This window comes from Nakaseomyces glabratus, chromosome A (assembly GCF_010111755.1).
Source record: "Nakaseomyces glabratus chromosome A, complete sequence".
NCBI lineage: Eukaryota > Fungi > Ascomycota > Saccharomycetes > Saccharomycetales > Saccharomycetaceae > Nakaseomyces > Nakaseomyces glabratus.
The window spans coordinates 496057-523882 of record NC_088951.1 but is presented as its reverse complement, the minus strand read 5'-3'; the positions used below and the strand labels follow the sequence as shown (position 1 = coordinate 523882).

Sequence of the window (27826 nt, the reverse complement as noted above, 5' to 3'; positions counted from 1 at the left end):
TTAGATCATACCGACAACTATTACTGCAATAATGGAGAATAAAATACTGGAAGAAGCAACTCTAATTGAAGCACCCTTACCCTGTAGGACAGAAGCTGTTTGCGTGCTGCTGAATCCACTGCCGAAGTTGTCAACAGAGGAACCAGAAGGTGATAGCACAGTCGTGGCTGCCTGTTGACGTGATGATGGTTCTTGTTCTTGTCCTTGTCCTTGTCCTTGTTGTTGAGCTTGTGAAGGTACAGAGTGTGGTGTTTGGCTACTATGAATACCACTGACTGGAGATACAGTGTCCATTGGATTCTGAACAGATGGAGATCCAGATGGTACAATATTGCCTGCCGATTGGTGCACTGACCCAGAACCAGAACCAGAACCAGAGCCACTACCACCGGCTGTGCCAGCAGCTTGTGTTGGTTTTTCGTTGCCAGACCCTTGGCCAGCCACATTTTGTGACTGAAGTTTCTGAGAGTTGACAATACCACCTACACCTGCTGTTCCAGGAGCATTAGATCCTGCACCAGATACAGTTGAGACTGGTGTTGCACTTGAGACAGTGTTTCCATGACTCTGGCCACCTAGAGTTTCTGTTACTGTAGAAACAATTGTGTGACCGTGCTCATCAGCACCTGTGCTGTGGGATACAACCTCGGTGAATGTGTGACCGTTCGAAACCACGGTGGTGGTGTAATCAGACCCCACATTTGTGACAGGATCAGAAGGTGCAGGTGGATTGATTATTGTGGTGGTTATTGTTGTAGGATTGCCTTTGGAGTCGGTAGTGGTGATATGCGAAATGACATCAGTTTCGGTACTGCCATTGCCCCTGTCGACTGTTGTGGTGTAGTCGGCTTCACCTCCAACAGATACCGTGGAGACGGTTGTTGTACCTGTCCTGGTGACTCCATCGTTGCCAATAGATGGGAAGTACGAAATTACAACAGTGGCAGTAGTAGTGTCTGCACTCACAGTTGTCGTAGTTACTGGGGGCTGCGAGTAAGCAGGAGCAGAAGTGTATACACCTTCACCTACTTGATCATATGACATAACGGTCACAGTAGTGGTGACCGTCTGACCGTTATCATTGGTCGTTGTAACATGAGAAACAACAGCTGTGATCGTTTGACCATCAGAAACAAACACAAATGTGTAATCTGGTTCTTCTATTAAAGTCACAGTTGTTATGATCGTGGTGGGCTTGCCGTCAGAGTCCTTGGTCGTGATGTGCGAAACAAGGTCTGTCTCGAAGTCACCGTTGCCCTTGTCGATCGTCGTCGTGTAGTCGGCCTCGCCGCTAGCAGTGATGGTGGAGATAGTGGTGGTACCTGTACGGGTAACCCCATCCTCGCCCTCAGATGGCGAGTAAGAGATCACAACTGTCTTGCTACTACCGTCGTCCTCCGTCACAGTGGTTGTCACAACTGGTGGCTGTGAGTAAGGTGGAGCAGACGTGTACACGCCGTCGTCTACCTGATCGAAGGAGGCCATCGTGGTGGTGTATGTAACAGTGTTACCGTCTGAATCAGTGGTGGTGATGTGGGAGACTACTTCTGTGATGGTGTGACCGTCGGAAGTAATGGTGGTGGTGTAGTCGGCCTCGCCGGCATCACTTGGCTTCAATGGGATGGTGGTGGTGATCGTGGTAGGCTTGCCGTCAGAGTCCTTGGTCGTGATGTGCGAAACAAGGTCTGTCTCGAAGTCACCGTTGCCCTTGTCGATCGTCGTCGTGTAGTCGGCCTCGCCGCTAGCAGTGATGGTGGAGATAGTGGTGGTACCTGTACGGGTAACCCCATCCTCGCCCTCAGATGGCGAGTAAGAGATCACAACTGTCTTGCTACTACCGTCGTCCTCCGTCACAGTGGTTGTCACAACTGGTGGCTGTGAGTAAGGTGGAGCAGACGTGTACACGCCGTCGTCTACCTGATCGAAGGAGGCCATCGTGGTGGTGTATGTAACAGTGTTACCGTCTGAATCAGTGGTGGTGATGTGGGAGACTACTTCTGTGATGGTGTGACCGTCGGAAGTAATGGTGGTGGTGTAGTCGGCCTCGCCGGCATCACTTGGCTTCAATGGGATGGTGGTGGTGATCGTGGTAGGCTTGCCGTCAGAGTCCTTGGTCGTGATGTGCGAAACAAGGTCTGTCTCGAAGTCACCGTTGCCCTTGTCGATCGTCGTCGTGTAGTCGGCCTCGCCGGCATCACTTGGCTTCAATGGGATGGTGGTGGTGATCGTGGTAGGCTTGCCGTCAGAGTCCTTGGTCGTGATGTGCGAAACAAGGTCTGTCTCGAAGTCACCGTTGCCCTTGTCGATCGTCGTCGTGTAGTCGGCCTCGCCGCTAGCAGTGATGGTGGAGATAGTGGTGGTACCTGTACGGGTAACCCCATCCTCGCCCTCAGATGGCGAGTAAGAGATCACAACTGTCTTGCTACTACCGTCGTCCTCCGTCACAGTGGTTGTCACAACTGGTGGCTGTGAGTAAGGTGGAGCAGATGTGTACACGCCGTCGTCTACCTGATCGAAGGAGGCCATCGTGGTGGTGTATGTAACAGTGTTACCGTCTGAATCAGTGGTGGTGATGTGGGAGACTACTTCTGTGATGGTGTGACCGTCGGAAGTAATGGTGGTGGTGTAGTCGGCCTCGCCGGCATCACTTGGCTTCAATGGGATGGTGGTGGTGATCGTGGTAGGCTTGCCGTCAGAGTCCTTGGTCGTGATGTGCGAAACAAGGTCTGTCTCGAAGTCACCGTTGCCCTTGTCGATCGTCGTCGTGTAGTCGGCCTCGCCGCTAGCAGTGATGGTGGAGATAGTGGTGGTACCTGTACGGGTAACCCCATCCTCGCCCTCAGATGGCGAGTAAGAGATCACAACTGTCTTGCTACTACCGTCGTCCTCCGTCACAGTGGTTGTCACAACTGGTGGCTGTGAGTAAGGTGGAGCAGACGTGTACACGCCGTCGTCTACCTGATCGAAGGAGGCCATCGTGGTGGTGTATGTAACAGTGTTACCGTCTGAATCAGTGGTGGTGATGTGGGAGACTACTTCTGTGATGGTGTGACCGTCGGAAGTAATGGTGGTGGTGTAGTCGGCCTCGCCGGCATCACTTGGCTTCAATGGGATGGTGGTGGTGATCGTGGTAGGCTTGCCGTCAGAGTCCTTGGTCGTGATGTGCGAAACAAGGTCTGTCTCGAAGTCACCGTTGCCCTTGTCGATCGTCGTCGTGTAGTCGGCCTCGCCGGCATCACTTGGCTTCAATGGGATGGTGGTGGTGATCGTGGTAGGCTTGCCGTCAGAGTCCTTGGTCGTGATGTGCGAAACAAGGTCTGTCTCGAAGTCACCGTTGCCCTTGTCGATCGTCGTCGTGTAGTCGGCCTCGCCGCTAGCAGTGATGGTGGAGATAGTGGTGGTACCTGTACGGGTAACCCCATCCTCGCCCTCAGATGGCGAGTAAGAGATCACAACTGTCTTGCTACTACCGTCGTCCTCCGTCACAGTGGTTGTCACAACTGGTGGCTGTGAGTAAGGTGGAGCAGACGTGTACACGCCGTCGTCTACCTGATCGAAGGAGGCCATCGTGGTGGTGTATGTAACAGTGTTACCGTCTGAATCAGTGGTGGTGATGTGGGAGACTACTTCTGTGATGGTGTGACCGTCGGAAGTAATGGTGGTGGTGTAGTCGGCCTCGCCGGCATCACTTGGCTTCAATGGGATGGTGGTGGTGATCGTGGTAGGCTTGCCGTCAGAGTCCTTGGTCGTGATGTGCGAAACAAGGTCTGTCTCGAAGTCACCGTTGCCCTTGTCGATCGTCGTCGTGTAGTCGGCCTCGCCGGCATCACTTGGCTTCAATGGGATGGTGGTGGTGATCGTGGTAGGCTTGCCGTCAGAGTCCTTGGTCGTGATGTGCGAAACAAGGTCTGTCTCGAAGTCACCGTTGCCCTTGTCGATCGTCGTCGTGTAGTCGGCCTCGCCGCTAGCAGTGATGGTGGAGATAGTGGTGGTACCTGTACGGGTAACCCCATCCTCGCCCTCAGATGGCGAGTAAGAGATCACAACTGTCTTGCTACTACCGTCGTCCTCCGTCACAGTGGTTGTCACAACTGGTGGCTGTGAGTAAGGTGGAGCAGACGTGTACACGCCGTCGTCTACCTGATCGAAGGAGGCCATCGTGGTGGTGTATGTAACAGTGTTACCGTCTGAATCAGTGGTGGTGATGTGGGAGACTACTTCTGTGATGGTGTGACCGTCGGAAGTAATGGTGGTGGTGTAGTCGGCCTCGCCGGCATCACTTGGCTTCAATGGGATGGTGGTGGTGATCGTGGTAGGCTTGCCGTCAGAGTCCTTGGTCGTGATGTGCGAAACAAGGTCTGTCTCGAAGTCACCGTTGCCCTTGTCGATCGTCGTCGTGTAGTCGGCCTCGCCGGCATCACTTGGCTTCAATGGGATGGTGGTGGTGATCGTGGTAGGCTTGCCGTCAGAGTCCTTGGTCGTGATGTGCGAAACAAGGTCTGTCTCGAAGTCACCGTTGCCCTTGTCGATCGTCGTCGTGTAGTCGGCCTCGCCGCTAGCAGTGATGGTGGAGATAGTGGTGGTACCTGTACGGGTAACCCCATCCTCGCCCTCAGATGGCGAGTAAGAGATCACAACTGTCTTGCTACTACCGTCGTCCTCCGTCACAGTGGTTGTCACAACTGGTGGCTGTGAGTAAGGTGGAGCAGACGTGTACACGCCGTCGTCTACCTGATCGAAGGAGGCCATCGTGGTGGTGTATGTAACAGTGTTACCGTCTGAATCAGTGGTGGTGATGTGGGAGACTACTTCTGTGATGGTGTGACCGTCGGAAGTAATGGTGGTGGTGTAGTCGGCCTCGCCGGCATCACTTGGCTTCAATGGGATGGTGGTGGTGATCGTGGTAGGCTTGCCGTCAGAGTCCTTGGTCGTGATGTGCGAAACAAGGTCTGTCTCGAAGTCACCGTTGCCCTTGTCGATCGTCGTCGTGTAGTCGGCCTCGCCGGCATCACTTGGCTTCAATGGGATGGTGGTGGTGATCGTGGTAGGCTTGCCGTCAGAGTCCTTGGTCGTGATGTGCGAAACAAGGTCTGTCTCGAAGTCACCGTTGCCCTTGTCGATCGTCGTCGTGTAGTCGGCCTCGCCGCTAGCAGTGATGGTGGAGATAGTGGTGGTACCTGTACGGGTAACCCCATCCTCGCCCTCAGATGGCGAGTAAGAGATCACAACTGTCTTGCTACTACCGTCGTCCTCCGTCACAGTGGTTGTCACAACTGGTGGCTGTGAGTAAGGTGGAGCAGACGTGTACACGCCGTCGTCTACCTGATCGAAGGAGGCCATCGTGGTGGTGTATGTAACAGTGTTACCGTCTGAATCAGTGGTGGTGATGTGGGAGACTACTTCTGTGATGGTGTGACCGTCGGAAGTAATGGTGGTGGTGTAGTCGGCCTCGCCGGCATCACTTGGCTTCAATGGGATGGTGGTGGTGATCGTGGTAGGCTTGCCGTCAGAGTCCTTGGTCGTGATGTGCGAAACAAGGTCTGTCTCGAAGTCACCGTTGCCCTTGTCGATCGTCGTCGTGTAGTCGGCCTCGCCGGCATCACTTGGCTTCAATGGGATGGTGGTGGTGATCGTGGTAGGCTTGCCGTCAGAGTCCTTGGTCGTGATGTGCGAAACAAGGTCTGTCTCGAAGTCACCGTTGCCCTTGTCGATCGTCGTCGTGTAGTCGGCCTCGCCGCTAGCAGTGATGGTGGAGATAGTGGTGGTACCTGTACGGGTAACCCCATCCTCGCCCTCAGATGGCGAGTAAGAGATCACAACTGTCTTGCTACTACCGTCGTCCTCCGTCACAGTGGTTGTCACAACTGGTGGCTGTGAGTAAGGTGGAGCAGACGTGTACACGCCGTCGTCTACCTGATCGAAGGAGGCCATCGTGGTGGTGTATGTAACAGTGTTACCGTCTGAATCAGTGGTGGTGATGTGGGAGACTACTTCTGTGATGGTGTGACCGTCGGAAGTAATGGTGGTGGTGTAGTCGGCCTCGCCGGCATCACTTGGCTTCAATGGGATGGTGGTGGTGATCGTGGTAGGCTTGCCGTCAGAGTCCTTGGTCGTGATGTGCGAAACAAGGTCTGTCTCGAAGTCACCGTTGCCCTTGTCGATCGTCGTCGTGTAGTCGGCCTCGCCGGCATCACTTGGCTTCAATGGGATGGTGGTGGTGATCGTGGTAGGCTTGCCGTCAGAGTCCTTGGTCGTGATGTGCGAAACAAGGTCTGTCTCGAAGTCACCGTTGCCCTTGTCGATCGTCGTCGTGTAGTCGGCCTCGCCGGCATCACTTGGCTTCAATGGGATGGTGGTGGTGATCGTGGTAGGCTTGCCGTCAGAGTCCTTGGTCGTGATGTGCGAAACAAGGTCTGTCTCGAAGTCACCGTTGCCCTTGTCGATCGTCGTCGTGTAGTCGGCCTCGCCGGCATCACTTGGCTTCAATGGGATGGTGGTGGTGATCGTGGTAGGCTTGCCGTCAGAGTCCTTGGTCGTGATGTGCGAAACAAGGTCTGTCTCGAAGTCACCGTTGCCCTTGTCGATCGTCGTCGTGTAGTCGGCCTCGCCGCTAGCAGTGATGGTGGAGATAGTGGTGGTACCTGTACGGGTAACCCCATCCTCGCCCTCAGATGGCGAGTAAGAGATCACAACTGTCTTGCTACTACCGTCGTCCTCCGTCACAGTGGTTGTCACAACTGGTGGCTGTGAGTAAGGTGGAGCAGACGTGTACACGCCGTCGTCTACCTGATCGAAGGAGGCCATCGTGGTGGTGTATGTAACAGTGTTACCGTCTGAATCAGTGGTGGTGATGTGGGAGACTACTTCTGTGATGGTGTGACCGTCGGAAGTAATGGTGGTGGTGTAGTCGGCCTCGCCGGCATCACTTGGCTTCAATGGGATGGTGGTGGTGATCGTGGTAGGCTTGCCGTCAGAGTCCTTGGTCGTGATGTGCGAAACAAGGTCTGTCTCGAAGTCACCGTTGCCCTTGTCGATCGTCGTCGTGTAGTCGGCCTCGCCGGCATCACTTGGCTTCAATGGGATGGTGGTGGTGATCGTGGTAGGCTTGCCGTCAGAGTCCTTGGTCGTGATGTGCGAAACAAGGTCTGTCTCGAAGTCACCGTTGCCCTTGTCGATCGTCGTCGTGTAGTCGGCCTCGCCGCTAGCAGTGATGGTGGAGATAGTGGTGGTACCTGTACGGGTAACCCCATCCTCGCCCTCAGATGGCGAGTAAGAGATCACAACTGTCTTGCTACTACCGTCGTCCTCCGTCACAGTGGTTGTCACAACTGGTGGCTGTGAGTAAGGTGGAGCAGACGTGTACACGCCGTCGTCTACCTGATCGAAGGAGGCCATCGTGGTGGTGTATGTAACAGTGTTACCGTCTGAATCAGTGGTGGTGATGTGGGAGACTACTTCTGTGATGGTGTGACCGTCGGAAGTAATGGTGGTGGTGTAGTCGGCCTCGCCGGCATCACTTGGCTTCAATGGGATGGTGGTGGTGATCGTGGTAGGCTTGCCGTCAGAGTCCTTGGTCGTGATGTGCGAAACAAGGTCTGTCTCGAAGTCACCGTTGCCCTTGTCGATCGTCGTCGTGTAGTCGGCCTCGCCGGCATCACTTGGCTTCAATGGGATGGTGGTGGTGATCGTGGTAGGCTTGCCGTCAGAGTCCTTGGTCGTGATGTGCGAAACAAGGTCTGTCTCGAAGTCACCGTTGCCCTTGTCGATCGTCGTCGTGTAGTCGGCCTCGCCGCTAGCAGTGATGGTGGAGATAGTGGTGGTACCTGTACGGGTAACCCCATCCTCGCCCTCAGATGGCGAGTAAGAGATCACAACTGTCTTGCTACTACCGTCGTCCTCCGTCACAGTGGTTGTCACAACTGGTGGCTGTGAGTAAGGTGGAGCAGACGTGTACACGCCGTCGTCTACCTGATCGAAGGAGGCCATCGTGGTGGTGTATGTAACAGTGTTACCGTCTGAATCAGTGGTGGTGATGTGGGAGACTACTTCTGTGATGGTGTGACCGTCGGAAGTAATGGTGGTGGTGTAGTCGGCCTCGCCGGCATCACTTGGCTTCAATGGGATGGTGGTGGTGATCGTGGTAGGCTTGCCGTCAGAGTCCTTGGTCGTGATGTGCGAAACAAGGTCTGTCTCGAAGTCACCGTTGCCCTTGTCGATCGTCGTCGTGTAGTCGGCCTCGCCGGCATCACTTGGCTTCAATGGGATGGTGGTGGTGATCGTGGTAGGCTTGCCGTCAGAGTCCTTGGTCGTGATGTGCGAAACAAGGTCTGTCTCGAAGTCACCGTTGCCCTTGTCGATCGTCGTCGTGTAGTCGGCCTCGCCGCTAGCAGTGATGGTGGAGATAGTGGTGGTACCTGTACGGGTAACCCCATCCTCGCCCTCAGATGGCGAGTAAGAGATCACAACTGTCTTGCTACTACCGTCGTCCTCCGTCACAGTGGTTGTCACAACTGGTGGCTGTGAGTAAGGTGGAGCAGACGTGTACACGCCGTCGTCTACCTGATCGAAGGAGGCCATCGTGGTGGTGTATGTAACAGTGTTACCGTCTGAATCAGTGGTGGTGATGTGGGAGACTACTTCTGTGATGGTGTGACCGTCGGAAGTAATGGTGGTGGTGTAGTCGGCCTCGCCGGCATCACTTGGCTTCAATGGGATGGTGGTGGTGATCGTGGTAGGCTTGCCGTCAGAGTCCTTGGTCGTGATGTGCGAAACAAGGTCTGTCTCGAAGTCACCGTTGCCCTTGTCGATCGTCGTCGTGTAGTCGGCCTCGCCGGCATCACTTGGCTTCAATGGGATGGTGGTGGTGATCGTGGTAGGCTTGCCGTCAGAGTCCTTGGTCGTGATGTGCGAAACAAGGTCTGTCTCGAAGTCACCGTTGCCCTTGTCGATCGTCGTCGTGTAGTCGGCCTCGCCGCTAGCAGTGATGGTGGAGATAGTGGTGGTACCTGTACGGGTAACCCCATCCTCGCCCTCAGATGGCGAGTAAGAGATCACAACTGTCTTGCTACTACCGTCGTCCTCCGTCACAGTGGTTGTCACAACTGGTGGCTGTGAGTAAGGTGGAGCAGACGTGTACACGCCGTCGTCTACCTGATCGAAGGAGGCCATCGTGGTGGTGTATGTAACAGTGTTACCGTCTGAATCAGTGGTGGTGATGTGGGAGACTACTTCTGTGATGGTGTGACCGTCGGAAGTAATGGTGGTGGTGTAGTCGGCCTCGCCGGCATCACTTGGCTTCAATGGGATGGTGGTGGTGATCGTGGTAGGCTTGCCGTCAGAGTCCTTGGTCGTGATGTGCGAAACAAGGTCTGTCTCGAAGTCACCGTTGCCCTTGTCGATCGTCGTCGTGTAGTCGGCCTCGCCGCTAGCAGTGATGGTGGAGATAGTGGTGGTACCTGTACGGGTAACCCCATCCTCGCCCTCAGATGGCGAGTAAGAGATCACAACTGTCTTGCTACTACCGTCGTCCTCCGTCACAGTGGTTGTCACAACTGGTGGCTGTGAGTAAGGTGGAGCAGACGTGTACACGCCGTCGTCTACCTGATCGAAGGAGGCCATCGTGGTGGTGTATGTAACAGTGTTACCGTCTGAATCAGTGGTGGTGATGTGGGAGACTACTTCTGTGATGGTGTGACCGTCGGAAGTAATGGTGGTGGTGTAGTCGGCCTCGCCGGCATCACTTGGCTTCAATGGGATGGTGGTGGTGATCGTGGTAGGCTTGCCGTCAGAGTCCTTGGTCGTGATGTGCGAAACAAGGTCTGTCTCGAAGTCACCGTTGCCCTTGTCGATCGTCGTCGTGTAGTCGGCCTCGCCGGCATCACTTGGCTTCAATGGGATGGTGGTGGTGATCGTGGTAGGCTTGCCGTCAGAGTCCTTGGTCGTGATGTGCGAAACAAGGTCTGTCTCGAAGTCACCGTTGCCCTTGTCGATCGTCGTCGTGTAGTCGGCCTCGCCGCTAGCAGTGATGGTGGAGATAGTGGTGGTACCTGTACGGGTAACCCCATCCTCGCCCTCAGATGGCGAGTAAGAGATCACAACTGTCTTGCTACTACCGTCGTCCTCCGTCACAGTGGTTGTCACAACTGGTGGCTGTGAGTAAGGTGGAGCAGACGTGTACACGCCGTCGTCTACCTGATCGAAGGAGGCCATCGTGGTGGTGTATGTAACAGTGTTACCGTCTGAATCAGTGGTGGTGATGTGGGAGACTACTTCTGTGATGGTGTGACCGTCGGAAGTAATGGTGGTGGTGTAGTCGGCCTCGCCGGCATCACTTGGCTTCAATGGGATGGTGGTGGTGATCGTGGTAGGCTTGCCGTCAGAGTCCTTGGTCGTGATGTGCGAAACAAGGTCTGTCTCGAAGTCACCGTTGCCCTTGTCGATCGTCGTCGTGTAGTCGGCCTCGCCGGCATCACTTGGCTTCAATGGGATGGTGGTGGTGATCGTGGTAGGCTTGCCGTCAGAGTCCTTGGTCGTGATGTGCGAAACAAGGTCTGTCTCGAAGTCACCGTTGCCCTTGTCGATCGTCGTCGTGTAGTCGGCCTCGCCGCTAGCAGTGATGGTGGAGATAGTGGTGGTACCTGTACGGGTAACCCCATCCTCGCCCTCAGATGGCGAGTAAGAGATCACAACTGTCTTGCTACTACCGTCGTCCTCCGTCACAGTGGTTGTCACAACTGGTGGCTGTGAGTAAGGTGGAGCAGACGTGTACACGCCGTCGTCTACCTGATCGAAGGAGGCCATCGTGGTGGTGTATGTAACAGTGTTACCGTCTGAATCAGTGGTGGTGATGTGGGAGACTACTTCTGTGATGGTGTGACCGTCGGAAGTAATGGTGGTGGTGTAGTCGGCCTCGCCGGCATCACTTGGCTTCAATGGGATGGTGGTGGTGATCGTGGTAGGCTTGCCGTCAGAGTCCTTGGTCGTGATGTGCGAAACAAGGTCTGTCTCGAAGTCACCGTTGCCCTTGTCGATCGTCGTCGTGTAGTCGGCCTCGCGCACTGCTGGGGGGGGGGGGGGGTCAGAGTCTGGCGTGATGTGCGAACAAGGTCTGTCTCGAAGTCACCGTTGCCCTTGTCGATCGTCGTCGTGTAGTCGGCCTCGCCGCTAGCAGTGATGGTGGAGATAGTGGTGGTACCTGTACGGGTAACCCCATCCTCGCCCTCAGATGGCGAGTAAGAGATCACAACTGTCTTGCTACTACCGTCGTCCTCCGTCACAGTGGTTGTCACAACTGGTGGCTGTGAGTAAGGTGGAGCAGACGTGTACACGCCGTCGTCTACCTGATCGAAGGAGGCCATCGTGGTGGTGTATGTAACAGTGTTACCGTCTGAATCAGTGGTGGTGATGTGGGAGACTACTTCTGTGATGGTGTGACCGTCGGAAGTAATGGTGGTGGTGTAGTCGGCCTCGCCGGCATCACTTGGCTTCAATGGGATGGTGGTGGTGATCGTGGTAGGCTTGCCGTCAGAGTCCTTGGTCGTGATGTGCGAAACAAGGTCTGTCTCGAAGTCACCGTTGCCCTTGTCGATCGTCGTCGTGTAGTCGGCCTCGCCGGCATCACTTGGCTTCAATGGGATGGTGGTGGTGATCGTGGTAGGCTTGCCGTCAGAGTCCTTGGTCGTGATGTGCGAAACAAGGTCTGTCTCGAAGTCACCGTTGCCCTTGTCGATCGTCGTCGTGTAGTCGGCCTCGCCGCTAGCAGTGATGGTGGAGATAGTGGTGGTACCTGTACGGGTAACCCCATCCTCGCCCTCAGATGGCGAGTAAGAGATCACAACTGTCTTGCTACTACCGTCGTCCTCCGTCACAGTGGTTGTCACAACTGGTGGCTGTGAGTAAGGTGGAGCAGACGTGTACACGCCGTCGTCTACCTGATCGAAGGAGGCCATCGTGGTGGTGTATGTAACAGTGTTACCGTCTGAATCAGTGGTGGTGATGTGGGAGACTACTTCTGTGATGGTGTGACCGTCGGAAGTAATGGTGGTGGTGTAGTCGGCCTCGCCGGCATCACTTGGCTTCAATGGGATGGTGGTGGTGATCGTGGTAGGCTTGCCGTCAGAGTCCTTGGTCGTGATGTGCGAAACAAGGTCTGTCTCGAAGTCACCGTTGCCCTTGTCGATCGTCGTCGTGTAGTCGGCCTCGCCGGCATCACTTGGCTTCAATGGGATGGTGGTGGTGATCGTGGTAGGCTTGCCGTCAGAGTCCTTGGTCGTGATGTGCGAAACAAGGTCTGTCTCGAAGTCACCGTTGCCCTTGTCGATCGTCGTCGTGTAGTCGGCCTCGCCGCTAGCAGTGATGGTGGAGATAGTGGTGGTACCTGTACGGGTAACCCCATCCTCGCCCTCAGATGGCGAGTAAGAGATCACAACTGTCTTGCTACTACCGTCGTCCTCCGTCACAGTGGTTGTCACAACTGGTGGCTGTGAGTAAGGTGGAGCAGACGTGTACACGCCGTCGTCTACCTGATCGAAGGAGGCCATCGTGGTGGTGTATGTAACAGTGTTACCGTCTGAATCAGTGGTGGTGATGTGGGAGACTACTTCTGTGATGGTGTGACCGTCGGAAGTAATGGTGGTGGTGTAGTCGGCCTCGCCGGCATCACTTGGCTTCAATGGGATGGTGGTGGTGATCGTGGTAGGCTTGCCGTCAGAGTCCTTGGTCGTGATGTGCGAAACAAGGTCTGTCTCGAAGTCACCGTTGCCCTTGTCGATCGTCGTCGTGTAGTCGGCCTCGCCGGCATCACTTGGCTTCAATGGGATGGTGGTGGTGATCGTGGTAGGCTTGCCGTCAGAGTCCTTGGTCGTGATGTGCGAAACAAGGTCTGTCTCGAAGTCACCGTTGCCCTTGTCGATCGTCGTCGTGTAGTCGGCCTCGCCGCTAGCAGTGATGGTGGAGATAGTGGTGGTACCTGTACGGGTAACCCCATCCTCGCCCTCAGATGGCGAGTAAGAGATCACAACTGTCTTGCTACTACCGTCGTCCTCCGTCACAGTGGTTGTCACAACTGGTGGCTGTGAGTAAGGTGGAGCAGACGTGTACACGCCGTCGTCTACCTGATCGAAGGAGGCCATCGTGGTGGTGTATGTAACAGTGTTACCGTCTGAATCAGTGGTGGTGATGTGGGAGACTACTTCTGTGATGGTGTGACCGTCGGAAGTAATGGTGGTGGTGTAGTCGGCCTCGCCGGCATCACTTGGCTTCAATGGGATGGTGGTGGTGATCGTGGTAGGCTTGCCGTCAGAGTCCTTGGTCGTGATGTGCGAAACAAGGTCTGTCTCGAAGTCACCGTTGCCCTTGTCGATCGTCGTCGTGTAGTCGGCCTCGCCGGCATCACTTGGCTTCAATGGGATGGTGGTGGTGATCGTGGTAGGCTTGCCGTCAGAGTCCTTGGTCGTGATGTGCGAAACAAGGTCTGTCTCGAAGTCACCGTTGCCCTTGTCGATCGTCGTCGTGTAGTCGGCCTCGCCGCTAGCAGTGATGGTGGAGATAGTGGTGGTACCTGTACGGGTAACCCCATCCTCGCCCTCAGATGGCGAGTAAGAGATCACAACTGTCTTGCTACTACCGTCGTCCTCCGTCACAGTGGTTGTCACAACTGGTGGCTGTGAGTAAGGTGGAGCAGACGTGTACACGCCGTCGTCTACCTGATCGAAGGAGGCCATCGTGGTGGTGTATGTAACAGTGTTACCGTCTGAATCAGTGGTGGTGATGTGGGAGACTACTTCTGTGATGGTGTGACCGTCGGAAGTAATGGTGGTGGTGTAGTCGGCCTCGCCGGCATCACTTGGCTTCAATGGGATGGTGGTGGTGATCGTGGTAGGCTTGCCGTCAGAGTCCTTGGTCGTGATGTGCGAAACAAGGTCTGTCTCGAAGTCACCGTTGCCCTTGTCGATCGTCGTCGTGTAGTCGGCCTCGCCGGCATCACTTGGCTTCAATGGGATGGTGGTGGTGATCGTGGTAGGCTTGCCGTCAGAGTCCTTGGTCGTGATGTGCGAAACAAGGTCTGTCTCGAAGTCACCGTTGCCCTTGTCGATCGTCGTCGTGTAGTCGGCCTCGCCGGCATCACTTGGCTTCAATGGGATGGTGGTGGTGATCGTGGTAGGCTTGCCGTCAGAGTCCTTGGTCGTGATGTGCGAAACAAGGTCTGTCTCGAAGTCACCGTTGCCCTTGTCGATCGTCGTCGTGTAGTCGGCCTCGCCGGCATCACTTGGCTTCAATGGGATGGTGGTGGTGATCGTGGTAGGCTTGCCGTCAGAGTCCTTGGTCGTGATGTGCGAAACAAGGTCTGTCTCGAAGTCACCGTTGCCCTTGTCGATCGTCGTCGTGTAGTCGGCCTCGCCGCTAGCAGTGATGGTGGAGATAGTGGTGGTACCTGTACGGGTAACCCCATCCTCGCCCTCAGATGGCGAGTAAGAGATCACAACTGTCTTGCTACTACCGTCGTCCTCCGTCACAGTGGTTGTCACAACTGGTGGCTGTGAGTAAGGTGGAGCAGACGTGTACACGCCGTCGTCTACCTGATCGAAGGAGGCCATCGTGGTGGTGTATGTAACAGTGTTACCGTCTGAATCAGTGGTGGTGATGTGGGAGACTACTTCTGTGATGGTGTGACCGTCGGAAGTAATGGTGGTGGTGTAGTCGGCCTCGCCGGCATCACTTGGCTTCAATGGGATGGTGGTGGTGATCGTGGTAGGCTTGCCGTCAGAGTCCTTGGTCGTGATGTGCGAAACAAGGTCTGTCTCGAAGTCACCGTTGCCCTTGTCGATCGTCGTCGTGTAGTCGGCCTCGCCGGCATCACTTGGCTTCAATGGGATGGTGGTGGTGATCGTGGTAGGCTTGCCGTCAGAGTCCTTGGTCGTGATGTGCGAAACAAGGTCTGTCTCGAAGTCACCGTTGCCCTTGTCGATCGTCGTCGTGTAGTCGGCCTCGCCGCTAGCAGTGATGGTGGAGATAGTGGTGGTACCTGTACGGGTAACCCCATCCTCGCCCTCAGATGGCGAGTAAGAGATCACAACTGTCTTGCTACTACCGTCGTCCTCCGTCACAGTGGTTGTCACAACTGGTGGCTGTGAGTAAGGTGGAGCAGACGTGTACACGCCGTCGTCTACCTGATCGAAGGAGGCCATCGTGGTGGTGTATGTAACAGTGTTACCGTCTGAATCAGTGGTGGTGATGTGGGAGACTACTTCTGTGATGGTGTGACCGTCGGAAGTAATGGTGGTGGTGTAGTCGGCCTCGCCGGCATCACTTGGCTTCAATGGGATGGTGGTGGTGATCGTGGTAGGCTTGCCGTCAGAGTCCTTGGTCGTGATGTGCGAAACAAGGTCTGTCTCGAAGTCACCGTTGCCCTTGTCGATCGTCGTCGTGTAGTCGGCCTCGCCGGCATCACTTGGCTTCAATGGGATGGTGGTGGTGATCGTGGTAGGCTTGCCGTCAGAGTCCTTGGTCGTGATGTGCGAAACAAGGTCTGTCTCGAAGTCACCGTTGCCCTTGTCGATCGTCGTCGTGTAGTCGGCCTCGCCGCTAGCAGTGATGGTGGAGATAGTGGTGGTACCTGTACGGGTAACCCCATCCTCGCCCTCAGATGGCGAGTAAGAGATCACAACTGTCTTGCTACTACCGTCGTCCTCCGTCACAGTGGTTGTCACAACTGGTGGCTGTGAGTAAGGTGGAGCAGACGTGTACACGCCGTCGTCTACCTGATCGAAGGAGGCCATCGTGGTGGTGTATGTAACAGTGTTACCGTCTGAATCAGTGGTGGTGATGTGGGAGACTACTTCTGTGATGGTGTGACCGTCGGAAGTAATGGTGGTGGTGTAGTCGGCCTCGCCGGCATCACTTGGCTTCAATGGGATGGTGGTGGTGATCGTGGTAGGCTTGCCGTCAGAGTCCTTGGTCGTGATGTGCGAAACAAGGTCTGTCTCGAAGTCACCGTTGCCCTTGTCGATCGTCGTCGTGTAGTCGGCCTCGCCGGCATCACTTGGCTTCAATGGGATGGTGGTGGTGATCGTGGTAGGCTTGCCGTCAGAGTCCTTGGTCGTGATGTGCGAAACAAGGTCTGTCTCGAAGTCACCGTTGCCCTTGTCGATCGTCGTCGTGTAGTCGGCCTCGCCGCTAGCAGTGATGGTGGAGATAGTGGTGGTACCTGTACGGGTAACCCCATCCTCGCCCTCAGATGGCGAGTAAGAGATCACAACTGTCTTGCTACTACCGTCGTCCTCCGTCACAGTGGTTGTCACAACTGGTGGCTGTGAGTAAGGTGGAGCAGACGTGTACACGCCGTCGTCTACCTGATCGAAGGAGGCCATCGTGGTGGTGTATGTAACAGTGTTACCGTCTGAATCAGTGGTGGTGATGTGGGAGACTACTTCTGTGATGGTGTGACCGTCGGAAGTAATGGTGGTGGTGTAGTCGGCCTCGCCGGCATCACTTGGCTTCAATGGGATGGTGGTGGTGATCGTGGTAGGCTTGCCGTCAGAGTCCTTGGTCGTGATGTGCGAAACAAGGTCTGTCTCGAAGTCACCGTTGCCCTTGTCGATCGTCGTCGTGTAGTCGGCCTCGCCGGCATCACTTGGCTTCAATGGGATGGTGGTGGTGATCGTGGTAGGCTTGCCGTCAGAGTCCTTGGTCGTGATGTGCGAAACAAGGTCTGTCTCGAAGTCACCGTTGCCCTTGTCGATCGTCGTCGTGTAGTCGGCCTCGCCGCTAGCAGTGATGGTGGAGATAGTGGTGGTACCTGTACGGGTAACCCCATCCTCGCCCTCAGATGGCGAGTAAGAGATCACAACTGTCTTGCTACTACCGTCGTCCTCCGTCACAGTGGTTGTCACAACTGGTGGCTGTGAGTAAGGTGGAGCAGACGTGTACACGCCGTCGTCTACCTGATCGAAGGAGGCCATCGTGGTGGTGTATGTAACAGTGTTACCGTCTGAATCAGTGGTGGTGATGTGGGAGACTACTTCTGTGATGGTGTGACCGTCGGAAGTAATGGTGGTGGTGTAGTCGGCCTCGCCGGCATCACTTGGCTTCAATGGGATGGTGGTGGTGATCGTGGTAGGCTTGCCGTCAGAGTCCTTGGTCGTGATGTGCGAAACAAGGTCTGTCTCGAAGTCACCGTTGCCCTTGTCGATCGTCGTCGTGTAGTCGGCCTCGCCGCTAGCAGTGATGGTGGAGATAGTGGTGGTACCTGTACGGGTAACCCCATCCTCGCCCTCAGATGGCGAGTAAGAGATCACAACTGTCTTGCTACTACCGTCGTCCTCCGTCACAGTGGTTGTCACAACTGGTGGCTGTGAGTAAGGTGGAGCAGACGTGTACACGCCGTCGTCTACCTGATCGAAGGAGGCCATCGTGGTGGTGTATGTAACAGTGTTACCGTCTGAATCAGTGGTGGTGATGTGGGAGACTACTTCTGTGATGGTGTGACCGTCGGAAGTAATGGTGGTGGTGTAGTCGGCCTCGCCGGCATCACTTGGCTTCAATGGGATGGTGGTGGTGATCGTGGTAGGCTTGCCGTCAGAGTCCTTGGTCGTGATGTGCGAAACAAGGTCTGTCTCGAAGTCACCGTTGCCCTTGTCGATCGTCGTCGTGTAGTCGGCCTCGCCGGCATCACTTGGCTTCAATGGGATGGTGGTGGTGATCGTGGTAGGCTTGCCGTCAGAGTCCTTGGTCGTGATGTGCGAAACAAGGTCTGTCTCGAAGTCACCGTTGCCCTTGTCGATCGTCGTCGTGTAGTCGGCCTCGCCGCTAGCAGTGATGGTGGAGATAGTGGTGGTACCTGTACGGGTAACCCCATCCTCGCCCTCAGATGGCGAGTAAGAGATCACAACTGTCTTGCTACTACCGTCGTCCTCCGTCACAGTGGTTGTCACAACTGGTGGCTGTGAGTAAGGTGGAGCAGACGTGTACACGCCGTCGTCTACCTGATCGAAGGAGGCCATCGTGGTGGTGTATGTAACAGTGTTACCGTCTGAATCAGTGGTGGTGATGTGGGAGACTACTTCTGTGATGGTGTGACCGTCGGAAGTAATGGTGGTGGTGTAGTCGGCCTCGCCGGCATCACTTGGCTTCAATGGGATGGTGGTGGTGATCGTGGTAGGCTTGCCGTCAGAGTCCTTGGTCGTGATGTGCGAAACAAGGTCTGTCTCGAAGTCACCGTTGCCCTTGTCGATCGTCGTCGTGTAGTCGGCCTCGCCGGCATCACTTGGCTTCAATGGGATGGTGGTGGTGATCGTGGTAGGCTTGCCGTCAGAGTCCTTGGTCGTGATGTGCGAAACAAGGTCTGTCTCGAAGTCACCGTTGCCCTTGTCGATCGTCGTCGTGTAGTCGGCCTCGCCGCTAGCAGTGATGGTGGAGATAGTGGTGGTACCTGTACGGGTAACCCCATCCTCGCCCTCAGATGGCGAGTAAGAGATCACAACTGTCTTGCTACTACCGTCGTCCTCCGTCACAGTGGTTGTCACAACTGGTGGCTGTGAGTAAGGTGGAGCAGACGTGTACACGCCGTCGTCTACCTGATCGAAGGAGGCCATCGTGGTGGTGTATGTAACAGTGTTACCGTCTGAATCAGTGGTGGTGATGTGGGAGACTACTTCTGTGATGGTGTGACCGTCGGAAGTAATGGTGGTGGTGTAGTCGGCCTCGCCGGCATCACTTGGCTTCAATGGGATGGTGGTGGTGATCGTGGTAGGCTTGCCGTCAGAGTCCTTGGTCGTGATGTGCGAAACAAGGTCTGTCTCGAAGTCACCGTTGCCCTTGTCGATCGTCGTCGTGTAGTCGGCCTCGCCGCTAGCAGTGATGGTGGAGATAGTGGTGGTACCTGTACGGGTAACCCCATCCTCGCCCTCAGATGGCGAGTAAGAGATCACAACTGTCTTGCTACTACCGTCGTCCTCCGTCACAGTGGTTGTCACAACTGGTGGCTGTGAGTAAGGTGGAGCAGACGTGTACACGCCGTCGTCTACCTGATCGAAGGAGGCCATCGTGGTGGTGTATGTAACAGTGTTACCGTCTGAATCAGTGGTGGTGATGTGGGAGACTACTTCTGTGATGGTGTGACCGTCGGAAGTAATGGTGGTGGTGTAGTCGGCCTCGCCGGCATCACTTGGCTTCAATGGGATGGTGGTGGTGATCGTGGTAGGCTTGCCGTCAGAGTCCTTGGTCGTGATGTGCGAAACAAGGTCTGTCTCGAAGTCACCGTTGCCCTTGTCGATCGTCGTCGTGTAGTCGGCCTCGCCGGCATCACTTGGCTTCAATGGGATGGTGGTGGTGATCGTGGTAGGCTTGCCGTCAGAGTCCTTGGTCGTGATGTGCGAAACAAGGTCTGTCTCGAAGTCACCGTTGCCCTTGTCGATCGTCGTCGTGTAGTCGGCCTCGCCGCTAGCAGTGATGGTGGAGATAGTGGTGGTACCTGTACGGGTAACCCCATCCTCGCCCTCAGATGGCGAGTAAGAGATCACAACTGTCTTGCTACTACCGTCGTCCTCCGTCACAGTGGTTGTCACAACTGGTGGCTGTGAGTAAGGTGGAGCAGACGTGTACACGCCGTCGTCTACCTGATCGAAGGAGGCCATCGTGGTGGTGTATGTAACAGTGTTACCGTCTGAATCAGTGGTGGTGATGTGGGAGACTACTTCTGTGATGGTGTGACCGTCGGAAGTAATGGTGGTGGTGTAGTCGGCCTCGCCGGCATCACTTGGCTTCAATGGGATGGTGGTGGTGATCGTGGTAGGCTTGCCGTCAGAGTCCTTGGTCGTGATGTGCGAAACAAGGTCTGTCTCGAAGTCACCGTTGCCCTTGTCGATCGTCGTCGTGTAGTCGGCCTCGCCGGCATCACTTGGCTTCAATGGGATGGTGGTGGTGATCGTGGTAGGCTTGCCGTCAGAGTCCTTGGTCGTGATGTGCGAAACAAGGTCTGTCTCGAAGTCACCGTTGCCCTTGTCGATCGTCGTCGTGTAGTCGGCCTCGCCGCTAGCAGTGATGGTGGAGATAGTGGTGGTACCTGTACGGGTAACCCCATCCTCGCCCTCAGATGGCGAGTAAGAGATCACAACTGTCTTGCTACTACCGTCGTCCTCCGTCACAGTGGTTGTCACAACTGGTGGCTGTGAGTAAGGTGGAGCAGACGTGTACACGCCGTCGTCTACCTGATCGAAGGAGGCCATCGTGGTGGTGTATGTAACAGTGTTACCGTCTGAATCAGTGGTGGTGATGTGGGAGACTACTTCTGTGATGGTGTGACCGTCGGAAGTAATGGTGGTGGTGTAGTCGGCCTCGCCGGCATCACTTGGCTTCAATGGGATGGTGGTGGTGATCGTGGTAGGCTTGCCGTCAGAGTCCTTGGTCGTGATGTGCGAAACAAGGTCTGTCTCGAAGTCACCGTTGCCCTTGTCGATCGTCGTCGTGTAGTCGGCCTCGCCGGCATCACTTGGCTTCAATGGGATGGTGGTGGTGATCGTGGTAGGCTTGCCGTCAGAGTCCTTGGTCGTGATGTGCGAAACAAGGTCTGTCTCGAAGTCACCGTTGCCCTTGTCGATCGTCGTCGTGTAGTCGGCCTCGCCGCTAGCAGTGATGGTGGAGATAGTGGTGGTACCTGTACGGGTAACCCCATCCTCGCCCTCAGATGGCGAGTAAGAGATCACAACTGTCTTGCTACTACCGTCGTCCTCCGTCACAGTGGTTGTCACAACTGGTGGCTGTGAGTAAGGTGGAGCAGACGTGTACACGCCGTCGTCTACCTGATCGAAGGAGGCCATCGTGGTGGTGTATGTAACAGTGTTACCGTCTGAATCAGTGGTGGTGATGTGGGAGACTACTTCTGTGATGGTGTGACCGTCGGAAGTAATGGTGGTGGTGTAGTCGGCCTCGCCGGCATCACTTGGCTTCAATGGGATGGTGGTGGTGATCGTGGTAGGCTTGCCGTCAGAGTCCTTGGTCGTGATGTGCGAAACAAGGTCTGTCTCGAAGTCACCGTTGCCCTTGTCGATCGTCGTCGTGTAGTCGGCCTCGCCGGCATCACTTGGCTTCAATGGGATGGTGGTGGTGATCGTGGTAGGCTTGCCGTCAGAGTCCTTGGTCGTGATGTGCGAAACAAGGTCTGTCTCGAAGTCACCGTTGCCCTTGTCGATCGTCGTCGTGTAGTCGGCCTCGCCGCTAGCAGTGATGGTGGAGATAGTGGTGGTACCTGTACGGGTAACCCCATCCTCGCCCTCAGATGGCGAGTAAGAGATCACAACTGTCTTGCTACTACCGTCGTCCTCCGTCACAGTGGTTGTCACAACTGGTGGCTGTGAGTAAGGTGGAGCAGACGTGTACACGCCGTCGTCTACCTGATCGAAGGAGGCCATCGTGGTGGTGTATGTAACAGTGTTACCGTCTGAATCAGTGGTGGTGATGTGGGAGACTACTTCTGTGATGGTGTGACCGTCGGAAGTAATGGTGGTGGTGTAGTCGGCCTCGCCGGCATCACTTGGCTTCAATGGGATGGTGGTGGTGATCGTGGTAGGCTTGCCGTCAGAGTCCTTGGTCGTGATGTGCGAAACAAGGTCTGTCTCGAAGTCACCGTTGCCCTTGTCGATCGTCGTCGTGTAGTCGGCCTCGCCGGCATCACTTGGCTTCAATGGGATGGTGGTGGTGATCGTGGTAGGCTTGCCGTCAGAGTCCTTGGTCGTGATGTGCGAAACAAGGTCTGTCTCGAAGTCACCGTTGCCCTTGTCGATCGTCGTCGTGTAGTCGGCCTCGCCGCTAGCAGTGATGGTGGAGATAGTGGTGGTACCTGTACGGGTAACCCCATCCTCGCCCTCAGATGGCGAGTAAGAGATCACAACTGTCTTGCTACTACCGTCGTCCTCCGTCACAGTGGTTGTCACAACTGGTGGCTGTGAGTAAGGTGGAGCAGACGTGTACACGCCGTCGTCTACCTGATCGAAGGAGGCCATCGTGGTGGTGTATGTAACAGTGTTACCGTCTGAATCAGTGGTGGTGATGTGGGAGACTACTTCTGTGATGGTGTGACCGTCGGAAGTAATGGTGGTGGTGTAGTCGGCCTCGCCGGCATCACTTGGCTTCAATGGGATGGTGGTGGTGATCGTGGTAGGCTTGCCGTCAGAGTCCTTGGTCGTGATGTGCGAAACAAGGTCTGTCTCGAAGTCACCGTTGCCCTTGTCGATCGTCGTCGTGTAGTCGGCCTCGCCGGCATCACTTGGCTTCAATGGGATGGTGGTGGTGATCGTGGTAGGCTTGCCGTCAGAGTCCTTGGTCGTGATGTGCGAAACAAGGTCTGTCTCGAAGTCACCGTTGCCCTTGTCGATCGTCGTCGTGTAGTCGGCCTCGCCGCTAGCAGTGATGGTGGAGATAGTGGTGGTACCTGTACGGGTAACCCCATCCTCGCCCTCAGATGGCGAGTAAGAGATCACAACTGTCTTGCTACTACCGTCGTCCTCCGTCACAGTGGTTGTCACAACTGGTGGCTGTGAGTAAGGTGGAGCAGACGTGTACACGCCGTCGTCTACCTGATCGAAGGAGGCCATCGTGGTGGTGTATGTAACAGTGTTACCGTCTGAATCAGTGGTGGTGATGTGGGAGACTACTTCTGTGATGGTGTGACCGTCGGAAGTAATGGTGGTGGTGTAGTCGGCCTCGCCGGCATCACTTGGCTTCAATGGGATGGTGGTGGTGATCGTGGTAGGCTTGCCGTCAGAGTCCTTGGTCGTGATGTGCGAAACAAGGTCTGTCTCGAAGTCACCGTTGCCCTTGTCGATCGTCGTCGTGTAGTCGGCCTCGCCGCTAGCAGTGATGGTGGAGATAGTGGTGGTACCTGTACGGGTAACCCCATCCTCGCCCTCAGATGGCGAGTAAGAGATCACAACTGTCTTGCTACTACCGTCGTCCTCCGTCACAGTGGTTGTCACAACTGGTGGCTGTGAGTAAGGTGGAGCAGACGTGTACACGCCGTCGTCTACCTGATCGAAGGAGGCCATCGTGGTGGTGTATGTAACAGTGTTACCGTCTGAATCAGTGGTGGTGATGTGGGAGACTACTTCTGTGATGGTGTGACCGTCGGAAGTAATGGTGGTGGTGTAGTCGGCCTCGCCGGCATCACTTGGCTTCAATGGGATGGTGGTGGTGATCGTGGTAGGCTTGCCGTCAGAGTCCTTGGTCGTGATGTGCGAAACAAGGTCTGTCTCGAAGTCACCGTTGCCCTTGTCGATCGTCGTCGTGTAGTCGGCCTCGCCGCTAGCAGTGATGGTGGAGATAGTGGTGGTACCTGTACGGGTAACCCCATCCTCGCCCTCAGATGGCGAGTAAGAGATCACAACTGTCTTGCTACTACCGTCGTCCTCCGTCACAGTGGTTGTCACAACTGGTGGCTGTGAGTAAGGTGGAGCAGACGTGTACACGCCGTCGTCTACCTGATCGAAGGAGGCCATCGTGGTGGTGTATGTAACAGTGTTACCGTCTGAATCAGTGGTGGTGATGTGGGAGACTACTTCTGTGATGGTGTGACCGTCGGAAGTAATGGTGGTGGTGTAGTCGGCTTCGCCGGCATCACTTGGCTTCAATGGGATGGTGGTGGTGATCGTGGTAGGCTTGCCGTCAGAGTCCTTGGTCGTGATGTGCGAAACAAGGTCTGTCTCGAAGTCACCGTTGCCCTTGTCGATCGTCGTCGTGTAGTCGGACTCTTCGATTTTCGATTTTGAATAACTTGAGGATGACGTATATGGGGCTTGTGGATCTATATAGTCACGTGTAGCGTTGAACAGAGTGCTGCTCGTAACAATATCGCCCTTCTCATCAGTGGTGATGAAGAACGAGATCCAGTCCGACTCAATGTAGTCCGACGCAGTGGTGGCTGTCACAGTCACCGGTGGAGGACTGTAGGTGGCCGTCGAGTTTGTCGTGATCAGACCCCCGAATTCATTGGTGGTCGTCCAGTAGCTGATGACCAGATACTCAGTCACTTCGTTGCCCAGATCAACTGTCTTCGTCACAGCTGGAGGTGCAGGCCCGAACGACGTGTGGGGGGCCTCCGGCAAGTTGTAGTCACGCGTGGCGTTGAACAGAGTGCTGCTCGTAACAATATCGCCCTTCTCATCAGTGGTGATGAAGAACGAGATCCAGTCCGACTCAATGTAGTCCGACGCAGTGGTGGCTGTCACAGTCACCGGTGGAGGACTGTAGGTGGCCGTCGAGTTTGTCGTGATCAGACCCCCGAATTCATTGGTGGTCGTCCAGTAGCTGATGACCAGATACTCAGTCACTTCGTTGCCCAGATCAACTGTCTTCGTCACAGCTGGAGGTGCAGGCCCGAACGACGTGTGGGGGGCCTCCGGCAAGTTGTAGTCACGCGTGGCGTTGAACAGAGTGCTGCTCGTAACAATATCGCCCTTCTCATCAGTGGTGATGAAGAACGAGATCCAGTCCGACTCAATGTAGTCCGACGCAGTGGTGGCTGTCACAGTCACCGGTGGAGGACTGTAGGTGGCCGTCGAGTTTGTCGTGATCAGACCCCCGAATTCATTGGTGGTCGTCCAGTAGCTGATGACCAGATACTCAGTCACTTCGTTGCCCAGATCAACTGTCTTCGTCACAGCTGGAGGTGCAGGCCCGAACGACGTGTGGGGGGCCTCCGGCAAGTTGTAGTCACGCGTGGCGTTGAACAGAGTGCTGCTCGTAACAATATCGCCCTTCTCATCAGTGGTGATGAAGAACGAGATCCAGTCCGACTCAATGTAGTCCGACGCAGTGGTGGCTGTCACAGTCACCGGTGGAGGACTGTAGGTGGCCGTCGAGTTTGTCGTGATCAGACCCCCGAATTCATTGGTGGTCGTCCAGTAGCTGATGACCAGATACTCAGTCACTTCGTTGCCCAGATCAACTGTCTTCGTCACAGCTGGAGGTGCAGGCCCGTACAATGGTATGGTGGTGGTGATCGTGATAGTCTTGCCGTAATAGTCCTTGGTCGTGATGTGCGAAACAAGGTCTGTCTCGAAGTCACCGTTGCCCTTGTCGATCGTCGTGGTGTAATCAGGTTCGATGATAGGTATGAAGTCGAGTTGCAATGATTTTTTAAATAACGGGACTTTAAAGTATCCACCGTATTGATAACTAGGATATATCTCAGTGTATTGCTGATACCAATATGTGATATTATATTTTCTATCCCCAATAATGGAAAATGACTTGTTGGAAGAATGATCTATGATATCAATGACATTGTCGTGAGCTTTTGCGGTTAAATCTTTGTAATTGTCACTGTTGTATATATAAATTATTGGAAGTCCTATATCTAACCTTGCCTGAAGATTTAGCAACTTCAAGCCATTACCCTGACCCTGTGAAATGATCACATTATAACGAAGATATCCGTTACCCTGTACTGGGCCTTCAGCGAGGTCTACGGTTATTGGTGAAATAGGTGAAATGGCTTGAAAACCAATAGTACGAATAAATACGTTGTCTGTTCCTTTGAAGATATCAGCAAAAAAGCTGAGAATACCTTGGCAGTGAATATTACCAGATAAATCATTCTTCATAGTGAACACACCATTTTCATCTATTTTGTCTGGACCAAGATCAATTCTAAATAAATTGTCATCAAAATAGCCATCATCTGTTCTGGAATCGCTTCTCAACACTTCGAGTGTACCCAATATAACTAATGGTGAGTTATAAGGGGCCTTATATGTACCACCAATATGAATGCCAGAGAATTTAGTAGTGGCATGAGAAAAACCCCAATCTAAATATTTAGGTAGTGTAATTCTCATAGTACTATCTTTTGATATAAATATTCCATCCATGCCGGTGTTTATATCAAATAAAAACTTTTCTGATGCATACGGACCCAGAGAATAAACTAGCGAGCTACCATCAAAGACAAACTGTGACCCATTATCGATACTTACCTTACCATTGATAACCATTGAATATTGAGGTCTTTTTACATCGTATGAATCAGATGGGGGGGTGTCGTCTGGAGGGGTATTTATATTAAGCACAGAATTGTCAGTAAGTGAAATACCGGCTGGTAACTTAATATTCATGAAGTTGTTAAGCGTCAACGTAGAATTCTTCAAAACCAACAGTTCGTCATCTTCAAAGGTAGTTGTTCCAAGCGCAACACCGTCAATGACAATTTTTTGGTTTTCATACGTCTTGGCAACTGCGGAAGCCCAGTATAATACTGATGCGGCAGCTGAAAGTATCCTTTTGAATCTCATGAACAAATGAAATTAGTAGGACGAGTTATACAAACTATCAATAATTCGTATTGTTTTTCTTAAATATATTTTTCCAGATTTCTTTGATGGTGTATTTGTCCCTTAACACAACAAAAGCTTTCAATCACATAATAAGACGAAGTACGAGATGAATCGAATATTTTGGATTTCGTTTTCATATTGATTTCACATATGGTATTTATAATAAAAACGAATTTGAAAATTTATAGTCCAGAAACTAAGAATTCTCCTTAATGCTGATTTAATATTCAACTTTACCTATAATACGGTGTTGGGAGTTTGTTACAAAAATGTTGACCATTGGGGTGTATCAGTTTGTGTAGATATATCTTCGTTATTGCATCTCGGGAAAGTAAAATCAAACAAGTGTTTCAAATTGGAACAACAATTCACTGCTAATCGGCACAGATTACCCGATGTTACAAATTCCTTCATAGGGCATTGATAATTCCAGGGCCATTTTAATTATGGATTCTTGCATTTCAATATTCATACATAAAAAGGAAAACTCATAAAGTGAGCATTAAACTTTCCTTATTTGGTAATGGATGAAAGAATTGGTCATAACGTAGCTCAAAATTTACCAGCTGGTATTAAAAAAATGGGCTCATGAAATCCAGCTCATTATGATTACTTTTGGTGTAGTGATTGTTTGGTCACTGCTAAATTTATTGGGGTGGTTGTAAACCAAATCAATGATTGTCTCTCTGGTTGGGACATATTTTTCATCAATTATATGAAGTACTACCGAAAATTTCTGCTGAAAAAAACCAAGTTTGAGTGTGCTGCGACATTTATTAGGAATGAGTCATTTTTCTTAGGACTAGCCAATAAGAGGGGTGCGTGATAAGATTCAATGAAACAGTGTTTCGTACGTGAGTTTCAATAGAGTATAAAAAGAGTGGATATATCGGGGAAGTTCAACGAAGAACCCAATAGAAGTGTTCCCCCGTGATATGAAGGGGGTCCAATTCGGTAATAAAAAAAGCACAAATGTCTCGATTACAAATGAAAGGATTTTCCCGATCGTGTTTTCAGACGCACAATATTAAAAAGAATAGTGTATTTGGCAATGCTTGCACCAGCATAACCTGTGGGTTTATAATGGAAGTGGAATTTCTTGTTTTCGCTGGTATCGGACAAATAAGTTATATTACCACTAATTGCGGAAGAGTGCAGTCCATTTCAAATAAGTGTATGAAAATGTGCGGAATTGATTGTTCAAATCGCAATAAAAAGAAAGGATGAAATGAGTTATTTGTCAGGGATGCAAGTCGTTACTAAACTTTCCATTGTTGAGTTAGCAAACATGGTTGAACAAGGAAAGCACGAGCTGTTTGATATAACTACATTAGTTGATATTATAATTCTGCTAGTATACTGCGTAGCAATCTCTTAAGTTTAGAACTATTATTGCTCTTCGAACAATTTTGTCTCACATCAGGATTAAATCTACGTAAGGTTTAGTGTAGCATAGTATTAACAAGGTTTCCAGAATTATAACAGCAAGCCATTATGGTCTTGTC

At 53.5% G+C, this 27826-nt stretch overlaps 1 pseudogene across 1 annotated transcript; it reads right to left on the bottom strand.

The window, feature by feature from the left end:
* On the bottom strand, positions 1–26279 carry GVI51_A04653 (annotated as a pseudogene). The gene has a single exon. A coding segment is annotated over exon 1 (26279 nt).
* Between the last annotated feature and the right edge of the window lie 1547 nt (positions 26280–27826).